This window comes from Oncorhynchus mykiss, chromosome 1, assembly GCF_057628025.1.
Source record: "Oncorhynchus mykiss isolate SJ-2025 chromosome 1, ASM5762802v1, whole genome shotgun sequence".
NCBI classification, from domain to species: domain Eukaryota; kingdom Metazoa; phylum Chordata; class Actinopteri; order Salmoniformes; family Salmonidae; genus Oncorhynchus; species Oncorhynchus mykiss.
The window spans coordinates 11247401-11271416 of NC_143022.1; the positions used below are offsets into that span (position 1 = coordinate 11247401).

At 42.2% G+C, this 24016-nt stretch overlaps 2 protein-coding genes across 5 annotated transcripts in view; one reads left to right on the top strand and one right to left on the bottom strand.

The window, feature by feature from the left end:
* Window positions 1-24016, bottom strand: part of LOC110532571 (actin-like protein 6A) — a 758238-nt gene that overhangs the window by 625262 nt on the left and 108960 nt on the right. The window lies entirely within an intron of this gene.
* The window catches only part of LOC110506706 (uncharacterized), a 78353-nt gene continuing 55168 nt past the window's right edge, over window positions 832-24016 (top strand). The window contains exons 1-5 of the mRNA XM_090182308.1: window positions 832-4452; window positions 12372-12484; window positions 12713-12749; window positions 12881-13281; window positions 16264-19897. Of these exons, the coding sequence (XP_090038434.1) occupies window positions 982-4452; window positions 12372-12484; window positions 12713-12749; window positions 12881-13281; window positions 16264-19897 (7656 nt within the window). The 5' untranslated portion in view covers window positions 832-981. The remainder of the gene's footprint in view (window positions 4453-12371; window positions 12485-12712; window positions 12750-12880; window positions 13282-16263; window positions 19898-24016) is intronic.

The window sequence follows — 24016 nt, forward strand, 5'->3', positions numbered from 1 at the left end:
TGCGTACTATTGTTTGTACAGATGAACGTGGTACCTTCAGCCATTTGGAAATTGCTCCCAAGGATGAACCAATTATTTTTCTGTGGTCTTGGCTGATTTCTTTTGATTTTCTCATGATGTCAAGCGAAGAGGCACTGAGTTTGAAGGTTGGCCTTGAAATACAGCCACAGACTCAAATGATGTCAATTAGCCTAACATAAGCTTCTAAAGCCACGACATCCTTTTCTGGAATTTTCCAAGCTGTTTAAAGGCACAGTCAACTTAGTGCATGTAAACTTCTGACCCACTGGAATTGAGATACAGTGATTTATAAGTTAACTAATCTGTCTGTAAACAATTGTTGGAAAAATTACTTGTGTCATGCACAAAGTAGATGTCCTAACCGACTTGCCAAAACTAGAGTTTGTTAACAAGGAATTTGTGGAGTGGTTGAAAAACGACTTTTAATGACTTCAACCTAAGTGTATGTAAACTTCCGACTTCAACTGTACAAGCCAGTTTCAATACAAATTACTTATACAAAAAAAGTACTCTAATTTATCATATTATTTGACTTTAAAACAGAATAATTTAGTCTTTTTTTTCTTCTCCAAACCGGCAGAAGCTTTTCTCTTTTATCTTTCTGTAATGAAAAGAACTATAGAAGTTGAATAAATTCTTATTTTTTATTATTAGATGTGGTTGACACACCTCCACCACACTAAGGTGTTTTCCCAGAGCAAAAGCAACGATTCCCCCACTATTTTCAATGGTGCAGATGTGTTTGACACACCTCCACCAGAGCAACGTTCCTCACAGCATTACATATTATTTGTTTGACTGTGATGATTTCTGTTTTTTTTTTCAAGAACCTCTCTGTCTGATGTGCAGAAGAAGACAACCAACTCTGACTCGCTACAAGTCCTCTTAGGTGTCTCAGAGGACACCCTCATCACCTGTGTGCAGGACAGCCTGCAAGGATCTCTCTCCAAACTTGCATGCATGTCCAATTCTCCATCTGGAAGTGCAGGCTCTCCGAAGATGACCCCTGCTGTAATGGCAGGAGTGATTAAAGATGTCAAGTCGGCCGTATCAGTAGTCGTTAAGAGTGCCTCCGCTAGCCAAACCTCTCAAGTGACACCGGTAAGGGGAGACTCACAGACCAAGGTGACTGAGAGCATGGTGAGAGAGCTGGCTGCTAAACTTGAAAAAGTTGACCAAGAGAGCAAGAGTCTAACAGGGCAAGTCATGACCATGATCTCTGACACAATGGTGGCTTTTGTTGACGAGAACGAACAGAATTTGCTGAAAGATCTGAAGGACAAGATCACGTTTTTGGCATCGCATGTTGGCTTCATTGACGATCTTGATGCCCTGATAAGGAAATACGAGAGCAGCTACAATATTGGTGAATCTGGTTCCTCCTGCACGCTCACATCTAAGAGCATCCAAAAACTCTCCAGCCGGGAGTTTCAAACATCAGCAATACAAGCAGTGAGTGGAGTTCTTGCCAAAAAAGTCAGTAGTTTGAGCTTTCCTAGTTCAGTCGTTCAGTCTGAGTTAACAGGTGCTGTATCAAGTCAAACATTGTCTGGCATTGTAAAGACAGAGTCAATTTACCCAGTGGGCTCAACGGCGTCAGTAGTTGTTAAGACTTTCGTGTCAGATATGAAGTCCTTGGCTGAATCTGAAGAGAGTCCCCAACAGAAGAGTGCCTGGTCTGCTGCTGTTCACATTTACCACAGCATCCAAAACAACTTGAAAGATTATTTCGGCAAGCTTCAGAGATTTGCCCTAAAGGGCATTGTCACATCTGATGACAACATCACAACTTGCACCAAAGAAGTCATCTCAGAGCTTCTGGTCTTGTACAAGACTGAGATGTCAAAGGAGGACCCCCTGTACACTGTTGGAGAAAAAGGATCAGACTTCTCTATTGAGAGACAACAATTTGTAGAGGGCGTTCTGGCTCAGCTTGGGGATATCTCCCATTCCAGGGCCTCATCACCAATAGTATATGAGTTCCCCTGTCAAATTGAGGACAGCAGAAGTAAGGCCACAGCTTCTTTGACCAGTCTGTTAGATTGCATGAAACAACTATCAAGTGAGGAATTCAAGAGAGACACCATTCAAGCAGTGAGTGAGTTCCTAGTTAAAAAGTCCAACAGTAGCTTAACTAGTGCAAAGCCTGCTTATTCTGTAGCATCCAGGTCTTGTTCCGTTCAAAACCAGAGAACCTTGTCAAAGGATATTTGTGCAGTTTCTGCTGCCTTTGGCATCATTGACACATTTGTGGAAGACCTGCAGAGCTTGGCGCAACCTGCAGAAGTAGAGGAGAGAGAACCTGACCTCCAGGAAAATGCACAAAAGCGAAAGAGCAGGATCTGGTCTGCTACTACTAGTTTATATAAAAATATTAAGAAGACATTAAAGGGCTTCACCATTCACCGGCGGAGGTCAGACGTGCAGAGAAGAATGTCTAGCCATACACCCACAGAGGACTCTGGACATCTTGTGACTAAGGAGTACCTTGGTTTGGAAAGCCAGAACTTGACGCAAGCTAGTAAGAGTGTGCCTCACTTGCCCAGTTTGAACCAGGAAGTGACTCTACACATGGGTGTCAGCGAGAGTTCAAAACTTCTCTGGACTGAAACAGACGAGGGTCTAATGAACAATAGTACCAAACAGGTCATTTCAACAATCTTGACCTCATGCGAGGATCAGACATCAAATGCACCTTGCTTCTCCACAGTAGGAAAGAAAATATCTGATATGTCCCTTGAGGTCAACATATTGGTAGGTGATGTTCTGTCTCAGCTGAAGGACATCTCCTTGTCAAGGTCCCCAACACCATGTGAAGACATGTTTGAACGTCTCCAAGGTTCTACTGAGCGAACCTCTCCAGTAAGTCTAGATTGCAGCACGGCTGCCTCCAAAGGCATTGCATCTTCCCACAGTCTTTCAACAAAGAGCCTCCAAAAACTTTCTAGTCATGAGTTCCAAACCAAAGCTGAGAAAGGAGTGAGTGAGGTCCTCTCTAGATCATTTAACATTGTGGAGGAAGGTACAACAGATAAGTACCTCCAGTCTGTATCTACATCCACCACATCTACTGATATTATACAAACCATAGTGAAAGATCTGCAGGAGCTCACCCAGACCACCCAATCATCTGACATGGTATCTGGAACCTCCCTGCTCACCACTGGACAGGTTTCTGAGAAAATAATATGGTCTGTCGCTCGTAACATCTACTACAGTCTGCAAAGTAAGATTACGGAGTTTCTCAGAAAAGATCTTCAAATGTCAGACACAACACTTGGTTCAATCCAAATATTTACATATCAAAGCGGTCCTGCTTCACAAAGAGCAAGTCTCTGCCATCTTGAGGTCAACCAGAGCAGTGTTACACCTGGTGGAAACGATGCCTGTGTGGACATTCCGCACAAATTACTACCTAAAACCACTAAGCTCTCAGGATCCATGCTGGAGGATATTGGCACGATCCGTTGTAGGAGTGCTGACAGCCAAAATACAAGAAATACCTCTTCTTCACGCTCCTCCATCTCTCTAACACCTACTTCAAAATCAAAGCAGTCAGAATGGGACTTCACCTTGCCCGGTACTCCCATCCCCACTGAACTATCTGCTCAGAGTGACTTTCCCATTTTAAGAAACTTGATCATTCAGGACTTGTTTCACACAGAGAACTTACTTCCCCCATCCTTTGTGGACAAAGTCAGGCAAGCTGCTGGGGTGGTAGTGGACGAAATGGTGGAAAGTGTTGAGAACACACAGGAAGATGGACAGGGTGCTTCTCATCCTGACAACCTCCGATCTGCTGTTAGGAAATTGAGAAAAATAATTTCCACTGGGACCATCCACATTTTCAGTCATGAATTTGTGGATAAAGTGATAGCCCTTCAGGACAGCCACAGCACTCCACAGGTCTTAACATTGGCAGCAGCCAGAAGTGCTTCAGACTCCATTCTTTCAAGGCTGAAATGGGGAAAGGAACAACGTGCCATATCCAGGAAGCTCTCCTCTCAGCTTCTCCAGATATTTGCCGAAGAGACAGTGAAGGGCTTCCTAAAACAGTGGTTAGATGAGTATGAAAATATCAACATTGATGTTTCAGTCCAGAATGAACCAAGCACCTCTACTTGCATGGTCTTTCCTATCCAGCTCAATCAGAGAAAGCCAGAGGATAGTGACACAATGAATCAGCTCACGAAGGTCATGGTCAACAAAATGATGGATGCCTTATCAGTTGGCTCAAGTCATCAAATGATCACCAAAGCCAATGCCAAATTTTCTTTTGAGTCGGGTACCAGCATGGCCACCAGTGACATTGTAGAAGGGATGTTGGATTTGGTAAGGGATAGCATCAGCAGTACTGGAGGGCAGATCCCCATCTTCAAGTCCAAGAAAAGCAAGAAAACCATGTTCAGCAAGATATGCTTTAACATAAAGGTATAAGTACAGATTTTTCATGAATAACACTGCTTTTGAATGTATGAGATATTATTTGTTTATATACAGTGCCTTGCGAAAGTATTCGGCCCCCTTGAACTTTGCGACCTTTTGCCACATTTCACGCTTCAAACATAAAGATATAAAACTGTATTTTTTTGTGAAGAATCAACAACAAGTGGGACACAATCATGAAGTGGAACGACATTTATTGGATATTTAAAACTTTTTTAACAAATCAAAAACTGAAAAATTGGGCGTGCAAAATTATTCAGCCCCCTTAAGTTAATACTTTGTAGCGCCACCTTTTGCTGCGATTACAGCTGTAAGTCGCTTGGGGTATGTCTCTATCAGTTTTGCACATCGAGAGACTGACATTTTTTCCCATTCCTCCTTGCAAAACAGCTCGAGCTCAGTGAGGTTGGATGGAGAGCATTTGTGAACAGCAGTTTTCAGTTCTTTCCACAGATTCTCAATTGGATTCAGGTCTGGACTTTGACTTGGCCATTCTAACACTTGGATATGTTTATTTTTGAACCATTCCATTGTAGATTTTGCTTTATGTTTTGGATCATTGTCTTCTTGGAAGACAAATCTCCGTCCCAGTCTCAGGTCTTTTGCAGACTCTGTCAGGTTTTCTTCCAGAATGGTCCTGTATTTGGCTCCATCCATCTTCCCATCAATTTTAACCATCTTCCCTGTCCCTGCTGAAGAAAAGCAGGCCCAAACCATGATGCTGCCACCACCATGTTTGACAGTGGGGATGGTGTGTGCAGGGTGATGAGTGGTCTTGCTTTTACGCCAAACATAACATTTTGCATTGTTGCCAAAAAGTTCAATTTTGGTTTCATCTGACCAGAGCACCTTCTTCCACATGTTTGGTGTGTCTCCCAGGTGGCTTGTGGCAAACTTTAAATTACACTTTTTATGGATATCTTTAAGAAATGGCTTTCTTCTTGCCACTCTTCCATAAAGGCCAGATTTGTGCAATATACGACTGATTGTTGTCCTATGGACAGAGTCTCCCACCTCAGCTGTAGATCTCTGCAGTTCATCCAGAGTGATCATGGGCCTCTTGGCTGCATCTCTGATCAGTCTTCTCCTTGTATGAGCTGAAGGTTTAGAGGGACGGCCAGGTCTTGGTAGATTTGCAGTGGTCTGATACTCCTTCCGTTTCAATATTATCTCTTGCACAGTGCTCATTGGGATGTTTAAAGCTTGGGAAATATTTTTGTATCCAAATCCGGCTTTAAACTTCTTCACAACAGTATCTCGGACCTGCCTGGTGTGTTCCTTGTTCTTCATGATGCTCTCTGCGCTTTTAACGGACCTACCACTGAGACTATCACAGTGCAGGTGCATTTATACGGAGACTTGATTACACACAGGTGGATTGTATTTATCATCATTAGTCATTTAGGTCAACATTGGATCATTCAGAGATCCTCACTGAACTTCTGGAGAGAGTTTGCTGCCCTGAAAGTAAAGGGGCTGAATAATTTTGCACGCCCAATTTTTCAGTTTTTGATTTGTTAAAAAAGTTTGAAATATCCACTTCATGATTGTGTCCCACTTGTTGTTGATTCTTCACAAAAAAATACAGTTTTATATCTTTATGTTTGAAGCCTGAAATGTGGCAAAAGGTTGCAAAGTTCAAGGGGGCCGAATACTTTCGCAAGGCACTGTAATTCAGTATTTTAGCATTGTATTGCCTTTTTGCAGTTGATATACTGTACTTTAAGATATATAACAGTTTGTTTTAATGTGCCTTTTCCCACCAAACAGGGTTCCAAGAAAGTTAGAAAGGACCACTGTCCTCAAAAGTCTATGGAGTACCAGCCTCAGAACACTTCCCCTACTGTGTACTTTACAGGTAAGCCCTGCTGCTGCTCATTCAAGACTAAGATATTATTACTTTAGCGTTCAACTAATTCATTTGGAAAGACATTGCACTCTGCTCTGAATTGTTACCCATGACATACTGGATGGTCTTTCTTTTCAGAGTCGAGGACAAATTCTCATGGCTCCTTTGCTCCAGAGGGAAATGACATCGCATATTCCTTCCCACCTGAAGAGAAGAGTCGCAAACCCTCCCTTTTCACCAGAATGTATAGAGCCATCACTAGAAGCTTCTCCAACCCAAGATAATTTTCCTCATTAAATGAGATTGCATTCATTTGTTGTCATATGTTGACTGTTTTGCTAGCACAGACTGTAATATGTTCTGCGATTCATCCACATGCATTGAGGAGTATACCACCTCAGTCACAGGCTACATCAATAAGTGGATCGACAACGTCGTGCCCACAGTGACCGTATGTACATATCCCCGACAGAAGCCATGGATTACAGGCAACATCCACACCGCGCTAAAGGCTAGAGCTGCTTCTTTCAAGGAGCGGGACACTAATCCAGACACTTATATGAAATCCTGCTATGCCCTCAGACTAACCGTCAAACAGGCAAAGTGGTTGGTTAGGTCAGGGTGTGACTAGGGTGGGCAATCTAGGTGATCTATTTCTTTGTTTGGACTGGTATGGTTCCCAATCAGAGGCAGCTGTCTATCGTTGTCTCTGATTGGGGATCATACTTAGGTATGATGTGTAGCCTGCAGAACATTATGTTTGTTTATATTTTGGTGTTTTTTTGGTGTTCATCTAATAAAGTAAGATGTACACTTAACACGCTGCACCTTGGTCTCCTCATTCCGACGACGAGCGTAACACAAAGCGTAAATACAGGACTAAGATTGAATCCTACTACATCGGTTCTGATGCTCGTTGGATGTGGCAAGGCTTGCAAACTATTACGGACAACAAAGGGAAACCCAGCCGCAAGCTGCCCAGTGACACAAGTCTGCCAGACGGGCTAGGTGCCTTTTATGCTTGCTTCAAGGCAAGCAACACAGGCATGCATGAGAGCATCAGCTGTTCGGTACGACTGTGATAACGCTCTCTGTAGCCAAGGAGAGCAAAACCTTTAAAAATGTCAACATTCACAAGGGGTCAGATGGATTACAGGGACGTGTGCTCCGAGCATGCGCGGACCAACTGGCAAGTGTCTTCACTGACTTTTTCAACCTCTGTAATACCTACATGTTTCAAACAGACCACCATAGTCCCTGTGCCCAAGAAAGTGAAGGTAACCTGCCTAAATGACTATTACCCCATAGCCTTTGAAAGGCTGGTCAAGGCTCACATCAACACCATCATCCCAGAAACCCTATATATCCACTTCAATTCGCATACCGCCCCAACAGATTCACAGATGATGCAATATCAATCGTGATCTATACTGCCCTTTCCCAACTGGTCAAAAGGAACACCTATGTGAGAATGCTGTTCATTGACTACAGCTCAGCATTCAACACCACAGTGCCCACAAAGCTCATCACTAAGCTAAGGACCCTGGAACTGAACACCTCCCTCTGCAACTGGACCCTGGACTTCCTGAAGGGCTTTTGATACTTGAGAATATTTCAAACCAAATACTTCCCAAGTAGTATTTTACTGGGCAACTTTCACATTTACTTGAGTCATACTGTTTACAACTGACTGATTGAGGACTTTTTCCACCACTGTTTGTTTTGGACATTTATTTTTTATCAAATGTATTTGACAGGGACAATCTACTGTATTTCTGTAAATGTGCCAGATTTAGCCAGCTGGCTTTGTGATGTAACAAAGGTAGCTGATGATGTAATGAAAACAGACAGTTAAATATGTGTGTGTAGAACTGTTGCACATTTTCTCTGGAAATGAGGACCAAACCTACTCGTCAAAAGGAGTGAATTGCACCTCCAATTGAAGTCAATAATAAGGTATGGAATCATGCCAATACAGTCATTATTTATATAGCTCTGTAGCTTGCAGTATTTTGAAGGAGATAAGCAAGGGAAAATGATGCTTTGGTTAATATTTCTCACGTGAAAGGAAACATGACCATGCTAACTGAAAAATGGATACATGAATATTGGTCAAATGTACCTACATCTTCTGAAGCTGTGTTGGGCCTACTTGATAATTTAAAAAAAAGTCACATAGACGATGTCCATAAATTAGACAACAATACTGAACAGTTGTAGCCCGTTGGTGGTGGTAGGCTTCTGGCTGTGATCTCTGACCACTGTAACAGTGAATAGTGGCAATTTACCCGCGGGGTATAGGCTTGTTTACTAGGCTAACTAGTGCATTGGGGTGGGCTATGTGCAGCATGGGCATACAGGAAACCACTCTAGCCACTTAACTCACCTTGGCCACGAGCTCTATAGTTTACAGCTATTGCATCACCTACAAAGCATCAACTGAATGTTGAATGTCAGGTATTTTAATTGTCTGTATTGTCTACTTGTTAAATGTTTGTAAAGTCTTCATTTGTAATTGTTTGTAATGTCTTATCAATTGGTGTTGGACCACAGGAATATTAGCTAACGTTATAGCGTTAGCTAATGGGGACTCTAGTAAAGATTCACAAGACTGTTCACAGATTCACATTGATAACAGAATCTGATTGATAATCTTAAATCGAAGTTTGAGTTTTTTACTGGACAACCAACACTTGACAGATGGGCTAATCCATAGAAAGAAAATGTGATCTTGGATCTTGAACTCCCCTAGCTACATTTCGACATAATGTTCAATATTACTAGTCACTCTGTCCTTACGAACAGTAAATCATTGGGTCTGACTCTTTTGATTTAATGCAATTTCATCATCGATAGTGAAACAACCACCACATAATCGTCAACTCCCCCCTACAAAACATGAATTTATTTGTGGTTTATCCTCTTTAGCTATTTGGTATTAGGTGTGATCCTGACTTGGAATGGCCACGAAGTTACACATTGTTTTAGGAAACATGAATTTATTTGTGGTTTATCCTCTTTAGCTATTTGGTATTAGGTGTGATCCTGACTTGGAATTGCCACGAAGTTACACATTGTTTTAGGTCCAGTTAGTTTGGAAGTTGTGGTAAATGGGGGAGTGTGAGCGCGTGTCATGAGATGCTGCAGGTGTTGATATGGGGATGGATAGGCTACCACTGCCTTTAATTACTACGCTCTGCCTGCACCTACCTCAACTGGTACTCTGCTGCCTCGCTGTGGTGAGAGCACTAACACACTGAACATGATGGACAAGGATGCTCCATATAGCCATCCATCACTGTCCAGGCACAGTGGATGTAATACAGAATGACAAGATATGGTTTGATATCTCTTCTGAAACTGGGGTGGGGTTATTGAGTTCAGGGTTGTGTAATGGTTGCTTCCATGTCAGTCCTCAAAGATGAAATTGCATAGAATCGAATGAATCACATCCAATGATTTCCCGCTTTGGACATTGTTTTGAAAATGATGCTCCATAGCTGCCATACCTTTGATGTCATAAACTGTTACAGAATTCCCCTTCCTTATTATAAACTCTGATTAAAATCGAATCAAATCAAATCAAATTTTATTTGTCACATACACTTGGTTAGCAGATGTTAATGCGAGTGTAGCGAAATGCTTGTGCTTCTAGTTCCGACAATGCAGTAATAACCAACAAGTAATCTAACTAACAATTCCAAAACTACTGTCTTATACACAGTGTAAGGGGATAAAGAATATGTACATAAAGATATATGAATGAGTGATGGTACAGAGCAGCATAGGCAAGATACAGTAGATGGTATCGAGTACAGTATATACATATGAGATGAGTATGTAAACAAAGTGGCATAGTTAAACTGGCTAGTGATACATGTATTACATAAGGATGCAGTAGATGATATAGAGTACAGTATATACGTATACATATGAGATGAATAATGTAGGGTATGTAAACATTATATTAGGTAGCATTGTTTAAAGTGGCTAGTGATATATTTTACATCATTTCCCATCAATTCCTATTATTAAAGTGGCTGGAGTTGAGTCAGTGTGTTGGCAGCAGCCACTCAATGTTAGTGGTGGCTGTTTAACAGTCTGATGGCCTTGAGATAGAAGCTGTTTTTCAGTCACTCGGTCCCTGCTTTGATGCACCTGTACTGACCTCGCCTTCTGGATGATAGCGGGGTGAACAGGCAGTGGCTCGGGTGGTTGTTGTCCTTGATGATCTTTATGGCCTTCCTGTAACATCGGGTGGTGTAGCTGTCCTGGAAAAACTACGACTATAACTAAAACTATGGAGTTCATTGGCCTACAACACGTGTGTGTATTTGCCCTTAAAATGATATTGCTAGATGGAAGAAAATAATAAGATAGGCCTAAACTGTAATAAGATGTACTTGAAAGATACTATAAATAGCAGGAGACATACCTGGGTTCTAGACTGGTATTTAGGGCAAGCATTTTAGGAATATACATATGGTTAGTGTCAACTTCTACTTACACGTTAAAGCTCAGCCATGTTGCTACATGTTTACTCATTGACTTCAAGTAGAGCATTGTTTGTGAATCTGAATAAAAGCCTAATAAAAGTGTATTGCCCCCAGCTTGGGCAGCACTGCTACACTGCTTTTTTGGGCTAAAGGTGTTTGTGACACGTGCATGTGTTCCAATGATGTCATAATTGTCTGTAGGTTCTATGTTGCCTATCAACTTGGCTGTCCTTCAGAAAGTAGATAATACTTGTATTTTCAAACAATTAATAAAAATACTAGCAACAAAACAAACTAAATAGATTTAATCCATTAATATGATATTGCCAGATGGAATAAAATAACAAGGTAGGCCTAAACTGTAATAAGATATATCTTATAGACTGCTTCAGTGCATTTGGAAAGTATTCAGACCCCTTGACTTTTTACACATTTCATTTTTTACATTACAGCCTTATTCTAAAATGGATTACATACAACATTTTCCTCATCAATCTACACACAATATCCCATAATGACAAAGCAAAAACAGTTTAGACATTTTTGCAATTTAAAACCGAAAAAAACAGAAATGCCTTATTTACATAAGTATTCAAACCCTTTGCTATGAGACTCGAAATTGAGCTCCGGTGCATCCTGTTTCCCTTGATCATCCTTGAGGTATTTCTACAACATGATTGGAGTCCACCTGTGGTAAATTCAATTGATTGGACATGATTTGGAAAGGCACATACCTAAGGTCCCACAGTTGACAGTGCAAAAATCTATTTTAATTCCAGGTTATAAGGCAACAAAATAGGGAAAATGCCAAGGGGGGTGAATACTTTCGCAAGCCACTGTAAATGGTTCAGTTCACATAAACAGTCATTATTTTCAGTTTGAGAGATCATCCCGGGCTTTAACCCGTCTGCTGTAGCTGAGATGTCCCTGGAGGACATAGAACAACAAGACTATGATGTTTCTGACACTGAGACAGTCAGGTAAAGCCACTTACACTCAGTCCAGTTAGATATTCGTGTGGAGATTAAGAGAGAGAGACTAATAAGAAAGAACTTGTTATGGGGCAGGTCAGGCGTCATTCATGGAGTCATTTGTAGGGTCAAGTCCCCAGCCGATCTATTTGAACCGCTCATTATTTGTGGCCATGTATTAACTACTAAGTGAGTCTATGACATGAAAACAGTGGTTAGATTCTGCCATTGGGACTGCTCTGATAATGTTTCCATTCTCTCCTGCTTATGACCATAGAGCCTTGTCCCAGTCTCTAGACCTGCCTGTCTGTGTGGTGGATGACCACCTGACCTCTGAAGCTGTCAATGAGATGGTAAGTTGACCTTGTCATTTCATATTACAACATTAATCCAATAAAATGTTATAGTGATGCTATCATTGGCAATGTTGACATACCACAACCATCTCTGTTGTGTTGCAGTTGTTTAATTGGCCCAACGTTGCCAATGCTCCTCCACTCTTTAATAGTTAATAATTATTTCAGTATGATATTTGTTGTTTATTAAGTTTGATTATTTGCAATATAATTACATTTCTACCAGGAGCAGAGCAATTCTACCAGGAGCAGAGCAACCTCAGTGATGGAAACCACAGAAGAGGGAAAGCTCAACAATGTGGAACATCTGACACTTATGGACTTCCTTCAAAACCTAACTGAGAAGTATGTTCTGTTTTCTTTGGTACTATCACACCTTCAAGGAAATAGGATCAAATTAGAAACTGATCAATCGGAAAAAAAATGTCATTGCTAGAAAAGTTGTCACATTGCAATTTTGCCAAAACAACTGACACAAAGCAAGTATAACTTCACGATCAGGCAAATAATTAAATAAAAACTATTCTGCCACGCATCCTGATATGACAACATTTATAACAATATTGTTTTCAGGCAATGGAGGGGGATTCGTGAGGGCATGTTTGACCCGGTAAGATCATGTTACTGACAATTTAATCAGATTACCATGAAAACTCTGCCTAATGTTTAACCTTGTTCATAAGCTTTTGAAAGACGCACTATGCAACATTTTAAAACACTTCTTCTGTTTCTGGAATACAGCTGACAAAACAACAGCTTGCCGGCTTGTGTCTGAGGATTGTCCAGTTTTTATCGGACAAGCTGATGCAGATCATCATCCCAGGTCTTTACGAACTACTGGGCATCCAAGATGCTGCCTCCTCTCCATTGTCACAGAGATCTCTCACAGCGTCACTCACCAGTCTGTTAGACGACAAGACTAACACCATGTCCCGCGTGAGATTTACTGAGGCTGGTGTACCTAAGAGGCCAGGCAGTCGAAAGTCTTACAATAGCTTTCGCATCCCGACTCCCTACCCTTCCTCCAACTGTATGGAGCAGGAAGAGGAAGAAGAGCAGGAATCACAACTTAAGTTCAAGGAGATTTACCTGACTAAGGGCAGTCTGGGCAGTGGAAGCTACCTGCCTAAGGGGGCCATGAGGTATGTTCTTAAAGGGAAATTTAACAACTTCATATTCATCTCCAGCATCACCATATGTGAAAATTACACATTTCCATGCTTTGTAGTAAAAAAAATATAGAGGGACGTAACTGTTTCCAATAGTGCTGAGAAATTAGTGCTTTTTGAGGTTGGTTTGGTTTCCATTCAAATATTTAAAAATAATCACGGTTTTGGATTTCAATACTTTTTTTAGACATTGAATGCACTATGGATTATGTGTGTTGAATGCTGTAACAACAGATGCTACTGAGCCAGATGTCTATGTGTCAGGGGAGAAGCTCCAGGTGGTATCCGATTTTAAGTACCTTGGCATCATACTTGATTCCAACCTCTCTTTTAAAAAGCATGTAAAAAAGGTAATTCAAATAACCAAATTCAACCTAGCTAATTTTCGATTTATACGAAATTGTTTGACTACAGAGGTAGCAAAACTGTACTTCAAATCTATGATACTCCCCCACTTAACATACTGCTTGACTAGTTGGGCCCAAGCTTGCTGTACAACATTAAAACCTATTCAGTCTGTCTACAAACAGGCTCTCAAAGTGCTTGATAGGAAGCCCAATAGCCATCATCATTGTCACATCCTTAGAAAGCATGAGCTCTTGAGTTGGGAAAATCTTGTGCAATACACCGACGCATGTCTTGTATTCAAGATCCTTAATGGCCTGGCTCCCCCTCCACTCAATATTTTTGTTAAACAGAAAACCCAGACATATGGCAGCAGATCCACAAGGTCTGCCATGAGAGGTGACTGTATAGTTCCCCTAAGGAAAAGCACCTTTAGTAAATCTGCATTCTCTGTGAGAGCTTCCCATGTCTGGAATACACTGCCATCAGACACACATAACTGCACCACATATCACACTTTCACAAAATGCTTGAAGACATGGCTAAAGGTCAATCAGATTTGTGAACATGGTCCCTAGCTGTGTGTTGCCGCTTTCCATGTTGTCTGTTGTCTGTAGCTTGTGAGGTGTGGAAACTTTGTTGCTTTAATGAATTTTGTCTTGACGCTTTTTGTTTTATGTTGCTCTGTCTGTATGCTACGTCTTGCTTGTCCTATGTTGCTATGTCTGTATGCTACGTCTTGCTTGTCCTATGTTGCTCTGTCTGTATGCTACGTCTTGCTTGTCCTATGTTGCTATGTCTGTATGCTACGTCTTGCTTGTCCTATGTTGCTCTGTCTGTATGCTACGTCTTGCTTGTCCTATGTTGCTATGTCTGTATGCTACGTCTTGCTTGTCCTATGTTGCTCTGTCTGTATGCTACGTCTTGCTTGTCCTATGTTGCTCTGTCTGTATGCTACGTCTTGCTTGTCCTATGTTGCTATGTCTGTATGCTACGTCTTGCTTGTCCTATGTTGCTCTGTCTGTATGCTACGTCTTGCTTGTCCTATGTTGCTATGTCTGTATGCTACGTCTTGCTTGTCCTATGTTGCTATGTCTGTATGCTACGTCTTGCTTGTCCTATGTTGCTATGTCTGTATGCTACGTCTTGCTTGTCCTATGTTGCTATGTCTGTATGCTACGTCTTGCTTGTCCTATGTTGCTATGTCTGTATGCTACGTCTTGCTTGTCCTATGTTGCTATGTCTGTATGCTACGTCTTGCTTGTCCTATGTTGCTCTGTCTGTATGCTACGTCTTGCTTGTCCTATGTTGCTATGTCTGTATGCTACGTCTTGCTTGTCCTATGTTGCTCTGTCTGTATGCTACGTCTTGCTTGTCCTATGTTGCTCTGTCTGTATGCTACGTCTTGCTTGTCCTATGTTGCTATGTCTGTATGCTACGTCTTGCTTGTCCTATGTTGCTCTGTCTGTATGCTACGTCTTGCTTGTCCTATGTTGCTATGTCTTGCTTGTTCTATGCTGCTATTGTCTATATTGTAATTGTTTTTAATAACCTGCCCAGGGACTGCGGTTGAAAATTAGCCGGCTGGCTAAAACCGGCACTTTTACTGAAACGTTGATTAATGTGCACTGTCCCTGTAAAAATAAAAAATAAATAAATAAAATAAACTCAAACACATAATAAAACAATGAATAAAAGTCCCATGATGGTAGTGACTGTCCATTACTGTTAATGACTTATCAACCATCATTTACTTTCTCATATAAAATATTTATTTGATGACTTTATTATTTCATTCCAAGTCATCAACTCATCTCTATAGAGCTGCTGCTTATCCTGTCTGACAAAATCACTATTTTAGTAGTTCTTCTAAGTAAATAAGACCTACTTTTATGACCGCTGAACACCAACTGTCAATCACTTAGATCATGTATTTCCAGGTAGAGAATCCTCGCAACGCAACTGCTTTTTATCTCTCTCATGCATTCTCTCGTCTCTCCGTCTCAGTCAATGAGGTTTCCGTATCTGCTCCACACAGAGTGGACAAGCAAGTGGGCGTGCAATGGATTGTGGGAATTAATTGCCATATTTTCTGTGCTAAACTATGTAGAATATTGGCCTGTTGGAAACTACAACTCCCTACTACATTGCATAGTTCGTGCTTGATCTGATTTATCTCTACAGAAACTGAGCATCGAGCTCACAGAAGAAGAAAAAAATTAACTATATGGAATTCAAATAATTGAGCCGACGTCGGCCCTTTAACATTTCTTCAAACTGCCTTGTATTTATGATTGTCCTTGAAGTTATTAGAAGTTACAGTATTTGAAGTTTATAGCAATTTGGATTTTTGTAGAGGATAGATATTGCCAGGATAGATGGATATCTACAGGCCAGTTTCAATACAAATGACTTATACAAAATACATTTTATTGGGCTTTAGAAATTAAGCAGTTAGGCTGACATCACACTAAGGTTTTTTCTCAGAGAAACAGCAGCGTTTTCCTCATTGTTTTCAATGGTGCAGATGTATTTGACACACTGAATGTGCATCACAGCCTTACATATTATTTGTTTGACTTTGATGATTTCTGCGTTTTTTTCCCCAAGGACTCTAACCTCTCTGTCTGATGTGCAGAAGAAAACAACCAACTCTGAGACGCTACAAGTCCTCTTGGGTGTCTCAGAGGACACCCTTGTCACCTGTGTGCAGGACAGCCTGCAAGGTTCTCTCTCCAAACTTGCATGCATGTCCAATTCTCCATCTGGAAGTGCAGGCTCTATGATGCTAACCCCTGCTGTAATGGCAGAGTTGGCTAAAGATGTCAAGTCGGCCTTATCAGTGGTCGTTAAGAGTGCCTCCGCAAGTCACACCTCTCTAGTGACACCGGTAAGGGGAGACTCACAGACCAAGGTGACTGAGAGCATGGTGAGAGAGCTGGCTGTTAAACTTGAAAAAGTTGACCAAGAGAGCAAGAGTCTAACAGGGCAAGTCATGACCACCATCTCTGACACAATGGTGGCTTTTGTTGACGAGAACGAACAGAATTTGCTGGAAGATCTGAAGGACAAGATCACGTTTTTGGCATCGCATGTTGGCTTTATTGAGGATCTTGATGCCCTGATAAGGAAATACGAGAGCAGCTACAATATTAGTGAATCTGGTTCCTCCTGCACGCTCACATCTAAGAGCATCCAAAAACTCTCTAGCCGGGAGTTTCAAACATCAGCAATACAAGCAGTGAGTGGAGTTCTTGACAAAAAAGTCAGTAGTTTGAGCTTTCCTAGTTCAGTCATTCAGTCTGAGTTAACAGGTGCTGTATCAGGTCAAACATTGTCTGGCATTGTAAAGACAGAGTCAATTCACCCAGTGGGCTCAGCAGCGTCAGTAGTTGTTAAGACTTTCGTGTCAGATATGAAGTCCTTGGCTGAATCTGAAGAGAGTCCCCAACAGAAGAGTGCCTGGTCTGCTGCTGTTCACATTTACCACAGCATCCAAAACAACTTGAAAGATTATTTCAGCAAGCTTCAGCGATGTGCCTTAAAGAGCATTGTCACATCTGATGACAACATCACAAATGCTGAGTTTAAGGAGACAGTTCCACTTCCTTGCTTAAACATGAAATATAGGCCCAGTAAGAGTGAGCCTCAGTTGCCAGAGTCCACTGGTGCAGTTACTTTACAAAGAGGCCTAAGTGAGAGCTCAAAACTTCTTTGGGCAAAAACTGAGTCAGAAGAAAGCATGCTCCTTCTGACAACTTGCACCCAAGAAGTCATCTCAGAGCTTCTGGTCTTGTACAACACTGAGATGTCAAAGGAGGACGCCCTGTACACTGTTGGAGAAAAAGGATCAGGCTTCTCTATTGAGAGAGAGAAATTTGTAGAGGGTGTTCTGGCTCAGCTTGGGGATATTGCCCATTCCAGGGCCTCATCACCAATAGTATGTGAGTTCCCCTGTCAAATTGAGGACAGCAGAAGTAAGGCCACAGCTTCTTTGACCAGTCTGTTAGATTGTATTAGAAAACTCTCAAGTGAGGAATTTAAGAGAAATGCCACTCAAGCAGTGAGTGAGTTCCTAGTTAAAAAGTCCACCAGTAGCTTAACTAGTGCACAGCCTGCTTATTCTGTAGCATCCAGGTCTTGTTCCATTCAAAACCAGTACACATGGTCAAAGGATATTTGTGCGGATTCTGCTGCCTTTGGCATCATTGAAACATTTGTGGAAGACCTGCAGAGCTTGGCGCAACCTGCAGAAGTAGAGGAGAGAGAACCTGACCTCCAGGAAAATGCACAAAAGCTACAGAGCAGGATCTGGTCTGCTACCACTAGTTTATATAACAATATTCAGAAGACATTAAAGGACTTCATCATTCATCAGCGGAGGTCAGACATGCTGAGCAGAACGTCTAGTCATATACCCACAGAGGACTCTGGACATCTTGGGACTAAGGAGCACATTTGTTTGGCAAGCCAGGACTTGAGGCAAGCTAGTAAGAGTGTGCCTTACTTGCACAGTTTGAACCTTGAAGTGGCTCTACACAGGGGTGTCAGCGAGAGTTCAAAACTTCTCTGGACTGAAACAGACGAGGCTCTACTGACCAATAGTACCAAAGAGGTCATTTCAACAATCTTGACCTCATGCGAGGATCAGGCATCAAATGCACCTTGCTTCTCCACAGTAGGAAAGAAAATATCTGATATGTCCCTTGAGGTCAACATGTTGGTAGGTGGTGTTCTGTCTCAGCTGAAGGACATCTCCTTGTCAAGGTCCCCAACACCATGTGAAGACATGTTTGAACGTCTCCAAGGTTCTCCTGAGCGAACCTCTCCAGTAAGTCTAGATTGCAGCACGGCTGCCTCCAAAGGCATTGCATCTTCCCACAGTCTTTCTACAAAGAGCCTCCAAAAACTCTCTAGTCATGAGTTCCAAACTAAAGCTGAGAAAGGAGTGAGTGAGGTCCTCTCTAGATCATTTAACATTGTGGAGGAAGGTACAACAGATAAGTACCTCCAGTCTGTATCTACATCCACCACATCTACTGATATTATACAAACCATGGTGAAAGACCAGCAGGAGCTCACCCAGACCACCCAATCATCTGACATGGTATCTGGAACCTCCCTGCTCACCACTGGACAGGTTTCTGAGAAAAGGATCTGGTCTGTTGCTCGTAACATCTACTACAGTCTGCAAAGTAAGATTACGGAGTTTCTCCGAAAAGATCTTCAAAGATCAGACACAACACTTGGTTCAATCCAAATCTTTACATATCAAAGCAGTCCTGCATCACAAAGAGCAAGTCTCGGCCATCTTGAGGTCAACCAGAGCAGTGTTACACCTGGTGGAAACGATGCCTGTGTGGACATTCCGCACAAATTACTACCTAAAACCACTAAGCTCTCAGGATCCATGCTGGAGGATATTGACACGATCCGTTGTAGGAGTGCTGACAGCCAAAATACAAGAAATACCTCTTCTTCACGCTCCTCCATCTCTCTAACACCTACTTCAAAATTAAGGCAGTCGAAATGGCACTTTGCTTTACCCGGGACTCCCATCCCCACTGAGTTTCCTGCTCAGATTGACTTTCCCATTGTTAGAAACACAATCATTGAGGACTTCTTTCACACAGAGGACTTACTTCCTGTAACCTTTGTGGACAAAGTCAGGCAAGCTGCTGGGGTGGTAGTGGACATTATGGTGGAAAGTGTTGAGAACACACAGGAAAATGGACAGGGTGCTTCTCATCTTGACGACCTCCGATCTGCTGTTAGGAAATTGAGAAAAATAATTTCCACTTGGACCATCCACATTTTCAGCCATGAATTGGTGGATAAAGTGATAGCCATTCAGGACAGCCACAGCACTCCACAGGTCTTAACATTGGAAGCAGCCAAAAGTGCTTCAGACTCCATTCTTTCAAGGCTGAAATGGGGAAAGGAACAATGTGCCATATCCAAGGAGCTCTCCTCTCAGCTTCTCCAGATATTTGCTGAAGAGACAGTGAAGTGCTTCCTGAGACAGTGGTCAGATGAGTATGAAAACATAAACTTTGATGTTTCAGTCCAGAACGATCCAAAGACTTCTACTTGCATGGTCATTCTTCAAATGATCACCAAAGCCACTGCTAAATGTTATTTTGAGTCCGCTACCAGCGTGGCCACCAGTGACATTGTAGAAGGCGTGTTTGATTTGGAAAGGGGTACCATCAGCAGTACTGGAGAGCAGGTCCTCACCTTCAATACAAAGGTATAGTACACATACATCTTTCATGAATAACACTGCTGTTGACCTTTTATATGATTCTTTGTGTCATGGCATTGCACTGGTTCTTTGCAGTTGATATGCTGTACTGTAAGATATCGAAAACATTTCAGTTTGTTTTAATGTGCCTTTTCCCACCAACCAGGGTTCCAAGAATGTTAGTAAGAACCTCTGTCCTCAAGAGTCTCTGGAGTACCAGCCTCAGAACATTTCCCCTACTGTGTACTTTACAGGTAAGCCCTGCTGCTGTTTAGGCTGCAGCTCAGTCAAGACTGAGACATTATCCCTTTACCATTCCACTAATTCATTTGGAAAGACATTGTACTCCTCTGAGTTGTTACCTATGACATACTGTACTGTGGGCTGGGTGGTAGCCTAGTGGGTTAAGAGGTTGGGCCAGTAACCGATAGGTTGCTGGTTCAGAATCCCTGAGTTCACGAGGCAAAATCTGTCAATGTGCTCTTGAGCAAGGCACTTCATCCTAATTGCTCCTTGTAAGTCTCTCTGGATAAGAGTGTCTGATAAATGAGTAAAAATGTAAATTGATGGCATGCTGGATGGTCTTTCGTTGCAGAGACGATGACAACATCTCATGGCTCCTTTTCTCCAGAGGGAATTTATGATATCGCATCGTCCTTCCCACTTGAAGAGAAGAGTCGCAAACCCTCCCTTTTCACCAGATTGTCTAGATCCATCACGAAAGGCTTTCTCAGCACATTCAAATCTTCAAGGAAAACCAAATTATTTAAATAAATTCCTCATTATAACAACGAGAGCATTCATTTGTTCAGATGAGAATCTAATCGTATTGGTCACATACGCCGAAAACAACTGTGAGATGCTTTATTACGAGCCCATTCCCAACAATGCAGAGTTAAAAAGTAAGAAAATATTTTCTAAATAGTAACACAATAACAATAACAAGGCTATATACAAGGAGTACCAGTACCGAGTCAATGTGCATGGGTGCGAGGTAGTTGAGGTAATACAGTATGTACAGTGCCTTGCGAAAGTATTCGGCCCCCTTGAACTTTGCGACCTTTTGCCACATTTCAGGCTTCAAACATAAAGATATAAAACTGTATTTTTTTGTGAAGAATCAACAACAAGTGGGACACAATCATGAAGTGGAACGACATTTATTGGATATTTCAAACTTTTTTAACAAAATAAAAAACTGAAAAATTAAGCGTGCAAAATTATTCAGCCCCCTTAAGTTAATACTTTGTAGCGCCACCTTTTGCTGCGATTACAGCTGTAAGTCGCTTGGGGTATGTCTCTATCAGTTTTGCACATCGAGAGACTGACATTTTTTCCCATTCCTCCTTGCAAAACAGCTCGAGCTCAGTGAGGTTGGATGGAGAGCATTTGTGAACAGCAGTTTTCAGTTCTTTCCACAGATTCTCGATTGGATTCAGGTCTGGACTTTGACTTGGCCATTCTAACACCTGGATATGTTTATTTTTGAACCATTCCATTGTAGATTTTGCTTTATGTTTTGTATCATTGTCTTGTTGGAAGACAAATCTCCGTCCCAGTCTCAGGTCTTTTGCAGACTCCGTCAGGTTTTCTTCCAGAATGGTCCTGTATTTGGCTCCATCCATCTTCCCATCAATTTTAACCATCTTCCCTGTCCCTGCTGAAGAAAAGCAGGCCCAAACCATGATGCTGCCACCACCATGTTTGACAGTGGGGATGGTGTGTTCAGCTGTGTTGCTTTTACGCCAAACATAACGTTTTGCATTGTTGCCAAAAAGTTAAATTTTGGTTTCATCTGACCAGAGCACCTTCTTCCACATGTTTGGTGTGTCTCCCAGGTGGCTTGTGGCAAACTTTAAACAACACTTTTTATGGATATCTTTAAGAAATGGCTTTCTTCTTGCCACTCTTCCATAAAGGCCAGATTTGTGCAATATACGACTGATTGTTGTCCTATGGACAGAGTCTCCCACCTCAGCTGTAGATCTCTGCAGTTCATCCAGAGTGATCATGGGCCTCTTGGCTGCATCTCTGATCAGTCTTCTCCTTGTATGAGCTGAAAGTTTAGAGGGACGGCCAGGTCTTGGTAGATTTGCAGTGGTCTGATACTCTTTCCATTTCAATATTATCGCTTGCACAGTGCTCCTTGGGATGTTTAAAGCTTGGGAAATCTTTTTGTATCCAAATCCGGCTTTAAACTTCTTCACAACAGTATCTCGGACCTGCCTGGTGTGTTCCTTGTTCTTCATGATGCTCTCTGCGCTTTTAACGGACCTCTGAGACTATCACAGTGCAGGTGCATTTATACGGAGACTTGATTACACACAGGTGGATTGTATTTATCATCATTAGTCATTTAGGTCAACATTGGATCATTCAGAGATCCTCACTGAACTTTTGGAGAGAGTTTGCTGCACTGAAAGTGAAGGGGCTGAATAATTTTGCACGCCCAATTTTTCAGTTTTTGATTTGTTAAAAAAGTTTGAAATATCCAATAAATGTCATTCCACTTCATGATTGTGTCCCACTTGTTGTTGATTCTTCACAAAAAAATACAGTTTTATATCTTTATGTTTGAAGCCTGAAATGTGGCAAACGTTCGCAAAGTTCAAGGGGGGCGAATACTTTTGCAAGGCACTGTACAGGGTCAGTACTATAATTGTAAGCTATATACAGGGTCAGTACCATTATTGTAAGCTATATACAGGGTCAATACTATCATTGTAAGCTATATACAGGGTCAGTACCATTATTGTAAGCTATATACAGGGTCAGTACCATTATTGTAAGCTATATACAGGGTCAGTCCCATAATTGTAAGCTATATACAGGGTCAATACTATCATTGTAAGCTATATCAAATCAAATGTATTTATATAGCCCTTCGTACATCAGCTGATATCTCAAAGTGCTGTACAGAAATCCAGCCTAAAACCCCAAACAGCAAGCAATGCAGGTGTAGAAGCACGGTGGCTAGGAAAAACTCCCTAGAAAGGCCAAAACCTAGGAAGAAACCTAGAGAGGAACCAGGCTATGTGGGGTGGCCAGTCCTCTTCTGGCTGTGCCGGGTGGAGATTATAACAGAACATGGTCAAGATGTTCAAATGTTCATAAATGACCAGCATGGTCGAATAATAATAAGGCAGAATAGTTGAAACTGGAGCAGCAGCACAGTCAGGTGGACTGGGGACAGCAAGGAGTCATCATGTCAGGTATTCCTGGGGCATGGTCCTAGGGCTCAGGTCCTCCGAGAGAGAGAAAGAAAGAGAGAATTAGAGAGAGCATATGTGGGATGGCCAGTCCTCTTCTGGCTGTGCCGGGTGGAGATTATAACAGAACATGGCCAAGATGTTCAAATGTTCATAAATGACCAGCATGGTTGAATAATAATAAGGCAGAACAGTTGAAACTGGAGCAGCAGCACGGCCAGGTGGACTGGGAACAGCAAGGAGTCATCATGTCAGGTAGTCCTGGGGCATGGTCCTAGGGCTCAGGTCCTCCGAGAGAGAGAAGGAGAGAATTAGAGAACGCACACTTAGATTCACACAGGACACCGAATAGGACAGGAGAAGTACTCCAGATATAACAAACTGACCCTAGCCCCCCGACACATAAACTACTGCAGCATAAATACTGGAGGCTGAGACAGGAGGGGTCAGGAGACACTGTGGCCCCATCCGAGGACACCCCCGGACAGGGCCAAACAGGAAGGATATAACCCCACCCACTTTGCCAAAGCACAGCCCCCACACCACTAGAGGGATAACTTCAACCACCAACTTACCATCCTGAGACAAGGCTGAGTATAGCCCACAAAGACCTCCGCCATGACACGGCGCCAACCCAGACAGGATGACCACATCAGTGAATCAACCCACTCAGGTGACGCACCCCCTCCAGGGACGGCATGAGAGAGCCCCAGTAAGCCAGTGACTCAGCCCCTGAAATAGGGTTAGAGGCAGAGAATCCCAGTGGAAAGAGGGGAACCGACCAGGCAGAGACAGCAAGGGCGGTTCGTTGCTCCAGAGCCTTTCCGTTCACCCTCCCACTCCTGGGCCAGACTACACTCAATCATATGACCCACTGAAGAGATGATTCTTCAGTAAAGACTTAAAGGTT